Raw genomic sequence first — 8,169 nt, forward strand, 5'->3', positions numbered from 1 at the left:
CCAATAAAGATGTTTAAAAAATAATAATAATAAAATAAATACTTGTGATGGAGGGGAAAAAAAAGAAGAGGGCTCTGGAGGTGGGAGGGAGCAAGGAGGAAAGAGGCAGGCCTGGCCAGAGCCTGGAGATAGACGGGCCCTGCTCCACGCTGGCCAGTGTCAGGTGGGCCTGGGAGCTAAGGAGCGAAGCAGGTCAGTGATGTACAGCCCCGCCCGCCAGGGGGAAGCCAACCTGATGCCTAATCAGATCAGACACCCCTTCCCAGACCCCCTCATTCCTCCCCCTCCCCCTCCCAGCTCACTGACCTCCCTGCTCGCTTCCCAGCCGCACCCTCCCTGAGATCTCCAGCTGCTCCTGCTGATTTTATAAAGGGCTCTGGCAGGAGGCGGGCACCTTGGCTAATTGAATCAGCGCCCACGAGGCAGGAGGCAGGAGGCTGGTTAGCATCACGGCCGAAAGGTGGTGGCAGCAACAGCCTATGCGCAGCCATCAGGGAGGAGTCTGAGTGAGCAGAGAGGCCCAGGCAACCTGGGTCGTGGTTTATTCTGAAGCTCCAAGGTGGGAATTCACCAGGGGGCCCTGGCCGCCCCCACCACAGCCTGGGAGCAAGCTTATGGGATGGACCAGGGGCCAAGATGCACACACATGAACATACACACACCCACACCACACCACTGCTATGCTCTGGAAGAAAGAAAATGTTATACGAGGGGAGGCAGAGAGGGAAAAAAAGAAACATGAAGAATGATATAGCATGCTTGTGTGTGTGAACACACAGTTACACCAATCTGTGTACACATCTCTATGCTGGGCACCAGTCATGATGCCATTCTTATCTGCCCTGATGTCACCTCTGCATAATAATTAGCAAATAAAAGCAGTCCCTAAGTGCCCTGGTCACGGCAGAGGATCTCGTGGTATTAAGAGCTGCCAGGTAGCAGACCTGGAGCCAGGAGACCCTTTCTTGGTGGAGCTGTCTCTTGGTCTTACATTGCCCCCTCCCCTTCGAGACCAATCTGCTTTCTCCTGTATGAATTTGCCCCTTGACAGCAGGCTGCCAGAGAAACACCGTAAGAAGGGCTTCATCTCTGTGTTTCTGTTTGCGGAGATTCATGGCTGAGGCTCACGCCTGCATGAATCCATTTCTGTATAGCCACTCGGCACGGCACGCAGGCTCCACGCACATGGGGGGTGGGACTGGCCCAGGGAGGGAACTAAGGAATGATGCACATGTCCGAGGCGACGGTGCCATTGAGGATGGGCTGACCCAGCTCTCTGCAGGAAGACCCGCCCGCCCGCCCGGTCACATCTTCTGAGAGGGACCCTGCGGGCTTGGTCAGCATTCTCAGGACTCTCATGGCCCCTCCCACTTCCCCAAACGCTCCCTTCCCCTGCCCCCACCAGCCCTCCCCACCTTTCCCCAGGGCACCAATCTACCACTTTCCCTTTCGAGCAAAGCTAGCTTCAGGAGGAATAGCTCCGAATTCCTCGGATCCCAGCAGGGAGGAGAGAGGCCAGGAGAGGAGCGATTTTCAGCTGAGGGTCCCACACCTCTCGGAGGCAGGCTCCACAGTCCTCCAAGCGGGATTCTGAGGTTCTGAAGGGACAAGCCCTGAAATGCAGATTCTTCCAATGATCCCGCATTCTTTTGGGCAGTAAATCCTAAAGTTCCCTCCTTCGGGACCAAGCCCCCACGCCTGGCAGCAGCTAAGCCCCCAGTGGCCTTTTCCACAGGCTAACACTGCCCCCTGCTGGGATGCGCTGGGATGTCTGCCTCAAGTGCTCTGAAGGAAATTAGGGGGCATCCCTGCCTAAGAGCTCCCCAACTCCCACCTGGAGAGGGGAACTACTGAACCCCTTAGAGGCATTAGGCCTGCCTGCCTCCAGTGTATTCTAAAGCTGGGATTGGGTGGTGGCAACCGGAACAGTCCTTTGGCACAGACAAGAGTCAGGGCTCCTGGAAGGCTTCTCCCTCTGTCTCCAGCCTGCTCACCCATTGCCTCAAATTCCTTTAATAAGGAGCAAAGGCATGGTGTGACATAATACTCGATCATACCCCACGTGGGAGGCTGGGAAGCCCACAGGTCTCTGTCTTGTTTCCCTCCCCGGCTCCAGAGCCCCTTTCCAGCTGCTGCGGAGACTCCTCTAGCGGGATAGAGTAAGGCCATCTTAGCCTCAGTCAGAAACTAAGCTCACCTTCTTCCCCAGAACCGAATCTCTCCCGAAACCCTATTTCTCTGTGTTCCACATCCAGTGTGAATCTAAGATCTGCAGGCCCTATCTCTACAATGGCATTTGAATCCCCAGTCTTTCTGCATTTCCCCTCCCAATTAAGCTCACTCTGCCCCCAGACCATTTTCCAAGGGTTGTCGGGGTTATTGACCTAACACACAGCTCTACACAATGCCCTGCTCAAAAGCCTTGTCAATAAGATTGGCCATGTGTTGATAATTCTTGAAGCTAACTGATGGGTTCATGGGCATTGATTACACTACTCCTTCCGCTTTTGTGTATGTTTGAAATTTTCCATAATAAAAAAGTTAAAAAAAAAAAAGACTTTGTCATTCCTCCTTCCCCTTTAATTAGGTACAAATTCCTCCACATCACGGTTAGGATCTGCCTTCCCAACTAGATTGTCCCATGTCCCCTCCATTCTTAATGTAGAACTCTTTCCTGAGTGTATACGTACCTCCCCTGACACCTCCATTCACGTTCTTCTACCTGGGATGCTCTTTTCCCATTGCTTCCCACCCTTGAAGGTCCACCTTAAATGCCACCTTCGATATGAAAACTTTCTTGGTCCCCCAACAAACAGCTATGTCCCTTGATCCCCAAGGCCTTGATTCACACCTTGTGGCACTTACGTCCACCTTTTGTGATAGACATGTGTGCCCTCATCTCAGCCTCCTCTAGACTGTAAGTGTCATGAGGCCAGGGCAGGCCTTACACGCAGTGCCCCATAATATTGGCTGAGTTGGCCTGTAGCAGAAACATACTGACATCCCTTTCCATGGAAGCGGGTTTTGATGAGAGGAGACAGCACAGAGCCTGCCTGTGGGGAAATGGGATACAAGGGCCAATGGGGAAGTTCAGAGCAGGAAGGGTTCTCAGTGCCTACATGGAGGAACCCCCTCAGTTTACAGACAAAGAGGGCAAGTCTCAGGAAGGCAAGGGATTGAGTGGGAGTAGTTCCATTTCTAACGCTGAAGAGGCTCAACTCTTGCCTATCTTCCAGTCCAGGTTTACTCACACACACACACACACACACACACACACACAGCTTCCCCGCTATTTTTCTGGTGTTGACCCTACCCCAGCAAAGGGTTACAGATGCTTGAAGATCTTTCCTGGGGCGCCCTGACTTGCACAGACTTCTACCTCTGTGGGTAGATGACGCTTGGGATGGAGCTTAGGCCCAGAGAGGACTTTGCTGCTGGGAGAGGAGGTGTCAGTGGTGGCTGGTTGAAGCATTCACCCCCAGCAGGGCTGTGCCTGTCCCATCCCCGCCTCATACACTCATGCTGCACAGAAATATTTCAGAAACGTTTATGCCACAGAGAAGTCCAAAACCTGCAGGAAGCTGCAGCCATCCTCCAGGCTGCCCGGAGCCACGGCTGTCCCCTAAAGGGGACACCAGCAGGCAGGTGGCCTGCACGAGCCAAGGAGCCAGGGCGACTTGCTGACATCCTTTTGTCCTCTGCCCTAAATCTGGAGGTTCCATTTAGGCCGGTGGGGGGCGGGGGGAAGAGGAAGTGGAAAAGGGGTAGGAGAAGTGTGGGTCTCTTCAGGGTACTCTTCCTGCTTTGGGATGGTGACTCACCCAGCTGGCCCTGGGAGGGACAACTCCTCAGGCCAGACTAAGGCGGCCAAGACTAGGGTTCTGGAAGGAGCGGAGGGAGGTTCCTGGGATGCGATGGCCAGGAGGAGTCGCCGCAGAAGCTAGAAGGGAGGCCCACCTGCCCCACCGCCTTCTCACCAGCCTCTAAGCCCGGCCCAGCAGGCACAGGACCACTTCAGCCCTAGCAGCTGACGGAGTCCGCATCTCCTCCACCCTCCATCACTTTGGGCCTTTCTTAAGTACCATGACATTGTCATACTCAGTCCCCTGTGGCCAGCCAGAGGCAGCAAAGTCCTGTCCCGCTGGGTAGACATGCTGGAGGCCGCTGGGGTCCCTGTCAGCTGCGGCTTGCCCCCTCCAGGCCTCACCCCGGAGCTCCTGTGGGCTGTCATACAGGGACAGGGCGGCCACCCCCTCAGGCTCATCGTATATGTGGTCGTGTCGGGAGGGCGGGTGCTCCTCGATGCTCTCGTACAGAGGGTCGGCCGGGGCGTGGGGAGGGACGGCCAGGATGCCCCTCAAGCTCTTCCGCAGGTTCTGTACCACTGCATCGAAGGGCACTGCGTACTCCCCCTCTGGGCCCCGCTGCAGCCGGGGGGCAGGAACCCTGACGGTGGTGGGCGATAGTGGTGGGAGTGAGTCGTGGGGTCGGGAGTAGGGACTCTCCGGCCGGGGCAGCGCCGCAGGGTTGGGGACTGGCTGGGTCGGGGGCCCAGGAGGGGAGGCGTTCTTCTGGGCAGCGATGGCCTCTTCCAAGGCCAGGAAGATCTCATTGCCTTGCCGGGTTTCAAACTCAAAGTTGCCCTCCCCTGAGAGGCAGCGCCGGCCTGCCTCAAAGGAAAAGGTTGCCTGGGTGGAGAAGAAAGCCGATGACTCGCAGGCCACTGGGCGGGGCTGCTTGCCACTCCCGGACCCAGCTCCCAACCACAAGCCTGTCCCCCCAGCCTCTCCCCAAGCGGCTTCCCCTTCCCTCCCGCCATGCTTTTGCTTACAAGCAAAGCCCTCTCTCATCTTTTCTCCTTCTTCCTCCCATCCATCGAGTATGAAGCTCAATGCAGAGTTCATCCCCCACCACGCCAGCCACTCTCCACCCTCCCACCTCTCCCACCTCTTCCTCTCCTTTCCTTCTCCCCCACCTCGACCACCATTTCTCCCTGCCGTGGTTCTCTCCTCCAGCCCCTGGGCTGTGCTGTTTCTCTTCTGCCGGCCTTTATCTCGTCGTTTCTTCCTCCTCCATTCTCTCTTCCTCTGAGGGCCCCTTCGCCCTCTCCCTGACGCTCTCTTTTCTCTCACCGCTCATCCTTCCTCTCACCTGCCTGCGGCAGCCCCCCCCCCCCCCCCCCTCACCTTGTCCCGCCCAAAGCGCCGCAGGAACCTGTAGGGCCATTCATACAGCTGGGTGCCCAACTGAGGGCCGCCCCACAGCTCCAGGGCACTCTCCCCGGCCCGGAGGGTGTAGGATCCCCAGAGTCGGCACCTCTCACTGGCTTCTGTGGGTCTCACAGTCACAGCAAACTCCTTGCAGGGGGCCCCTGGAGAGAAGAGGGTAGACAAGGAGGCAGTTCATGGGAAGCAGCCGACCTGTCTCAACTCTGCCCTGCTTTACATAGCATGCCGGGTCTCCAGAAAAAGTATTACCCACGGCCCCATGACCCTGCAGCCTGCATCCTGAATGCTGAGCTGCCCTGCGCCAGGTCAGACTCCCTAAAATGCCAGGAACCTCCAGCCCTCCCTCAGGAGGCATCATGCCCTAGCCACACGCACCCCGACCCTGTACCCACATCCTTCCTGCCCCTCTCACCAGAGCCACAGCCTTATCTCCATCTCATCTCTCTCCCCAAGCCAGCTGCCTCCCCATTCCCGACTGTCGCAGCTGGAGATGCAGCTGACCCTGCCCTCCCAGCTCTCAGCCTACCCAGCCCCTGCCCATGCCATCAGGTGCCCTCCGAGAGGTGGAGCCTGGATGTCCCCCCCACCATGTCCACCTGCTCTCCCCACGCGCCCACCCCGAGGGCTAGACAGAGAGCAGGAGGAGCCTTGCCTGGTCAGCAAAAAGCTCCCTTGCCGCAGGACAGCTCAAATCCACAGAAAGAAAACCATTCTTTTCACAGACAATCGCTCGGGTGCCAACAAGGGAGAGTTCAAGAGCCCCACCTTCACCTGGACCCCTCAGCCGGGCCCTTTCCCACCAGCAGGGCCTGCACAAGAGGGAGTGGGCCAAGGGTGCAGGGCTGACATTTCAGGCAGGCCAGCCTCCCCGACCTTGGGCTGTGCCGGAAGCAGCGATGCGGAGAGACTGATAAGGGGGCTGGCCGGGGCCGGGGGCAGCCACAAGGCAGGAAGACTGAGCCGGCAGCCGGCCAGCCCTCACCTCCTCCCCACCACGCCCTGGAGAGAGCACCCGGGGAGCAAAGGCAGGGCCCTCACCTGTGGTCGCACTGCTGTACAATTCATTCTCCTCCATGCGGGGCCGGCCGCCCTTCCCCTTCAGCTCCTTCCTCTGGCCCTGGCGGGGAAGGCCCAAGACTCACCACCATCGCCAATCCCAAGCCCCACCACTGGCCACCGCAAGCTTTCTTTCAAAACACACTCAGCCTACTGCCCTGTCTTTATTCTGAACTGGGATCCCTCACCCCCACCAAGGAACCACCTCCAGCATCCTGACCTTGGCTCTCACGACATCTGCCCACGGCAAGCATCCAGTGCCCCGTGCCCTTTCTACAGCCCTGGGCGACTCACGGGGAAGGCCAGGAGGCAGATGGCCTGTATCCAGTCACCCCGCTCTGCAGTGGGGGCCGCCAGCGCGTACAGGCGCTCCGTAGTCTCCAGGAAGAAGGTGCTGGTATCCCGGGGGCTGCTGACCTCCCCTCCGGCCTCAGCCACCCGCAGGCAGTCACTGAGGCGGATGATCTTCCGGGGGGCCTCTCCCCGGCGAGGCTTCTCCGGGCCCTCCTGGAGCTCCAGCCGGGCCAGGGCGCAGCCCGACCCTCCATACAGCGCCGCCCCGAACCGGCGCCATTTCTGCCCGCAGATGCGTAGCAGGTGGGGAGATGGAGAGATGGTGCCCAGCGGGGAGAGAAGGACCCGGGGGAGACAGAGGTGAAGGTCGGGGGAGACCCAAGGAGGCAGAGAGCCTAACAGAGGCCTTAGGAGTTAGAAAGCATTGGAGATGCACCCCAAGCAACCCAATAAGAGGCCTACAATGACAGCAGAGAAGAAGCCAAAGGCAAGAAAGGCACAGGAGTGAGCCCCGTGGAGGCGACTGCAGGGAGGCCGGGCAGGCCCAACCCAGGGGATCCAAGTCAAGAGGCAGAAAACCTGCGAGTCCCGGAGCCCAGAGGGCTGAGGAGGGCAGCCCAAGGGCCCAGACTGGGGAGCACGCTTCTCATTCTCTGTGAGGCCCCATAGAAGGCCCTGTCCCCCGGAACCTCAGCTGACCCTCCTGAACCTTCCCGCCTCATCCTCTGACAAGTTAGGCCATGAAAGAGACAGAGAGAGGAACCCCGGGGTGTGTCCGCTGAGGGAAGGAAGACGTCCTCATTCAAGGAGGCCAAAGAAGGAAAAGGAGTTTGGGCACAATGGGGCCCTGGCTCCCAGAGACCCCAGTTCAAGTCCAATAGCAGCCAAACGTACCCCACTGGGGCAGGAAAGGAGGAAGGAACCTCCACGGCAGCCCTGAAGTATCCCCTCCACTGTGCCTTCCATTCCCTCCCAAGGTGTCCCGGTGAGAAGACGTCACCACAGAACAAGAAAGGCAAGAAAAGCAGAGTCAGAGCCTCTTTTTTCCCCTCCTCCCGGGGCAACGGCTGTCAGCAAAGAGCACAGTTTGAAGCCAGCTCGCAGAGGCGACAGCTGCTAAGGCAAGAGCCCTCCCAAGCTTGTACTCTGGGCCCAATGTGGTAGATGGCACAGTCTCCACCATCCCATAAGGGTTTGGGAACATTCCGGGCTTCCTCTCCTCCCCGGGGAAGTCTCTAGCAGCCCCCCAGCCCCTCGGCTCAGCCCCAGCCCAGCCGTGCTCTTCCTACCTTCCCAAAAGTCTGCTGCTGCTGAAGGTACAGGAAGCCCTGCTTCACCGCCACATCCTCCATCTTCCCACCATCCTGGGCCCCTGAGCTTCAGCTCTCTGCTTCCACTCCCGCCCTCTTTCTCTCCTCTCTGCTCTATGTTCCCCCTTCTCTCAAGTTCATTTCCTCTCTGCCTAGAGTTCTGCACTATTCTCGTCTGCTCGATGACGACAGGCTGATAAGCCCTGTGGTTTCTTGCTCTGTGTGTATGTGTGTGTGTGTTTTCTTTTTGATGAGTGAGTTTCACGCTCAAGCCTCCTGCA

General features: G+C 58.2%; 1 protein-coding gene across 2 annotated transcripts; it reads right to left on the reverse strand.

The window, feature by feature from the left end:
* Positions 1-4,058: 4,058 nt before the first annotated feature.
* DOK2 (docking protein 2) lies at positions 4,059-7,947 on the reverse strand (the record flags this gene model as incomplete). Of its 2 annotated transcripts, XM_082842313.1 has the most annotated exons (5): positions 4,059-4,688; positions 5,187-5,371; positions 6,267-6,345; positions 6,579-6,860; positions 7,868-7,947. In XM_082842313.1, 5 exons carry the CDS (start codon positions 7,928-7,930, stop codon positions 4,059-4,061), a joined length of 1,239 nt encoding a protein of 412 aa, XP_082698439.1. The 2 variants fall into 2 exon arrangements, with proteins under 2 accessions (XP_082698439.1, XP_082698440.1); XM_082842314.1 differs by lacking the exon at positions 6,579-6,860 and having other exon boundaries at positions 7,868-7,930.
* Positions 7,948-8,169: the final 222 nt, after the last annotated feature.

This window comes from Leucopleurus acutus (assembly GCF_964270905.1).
Source record: "Leucopleurus acutus genome assembly, chromosome: 7".
NCBI classification, from domain to species: domain Eukaryota; kingdom Metazoa; phylum Chordata; class Mammalia; order Artiodactyla; family Delphinidae; genus Leucopleurus; species Leucopleurus acutus.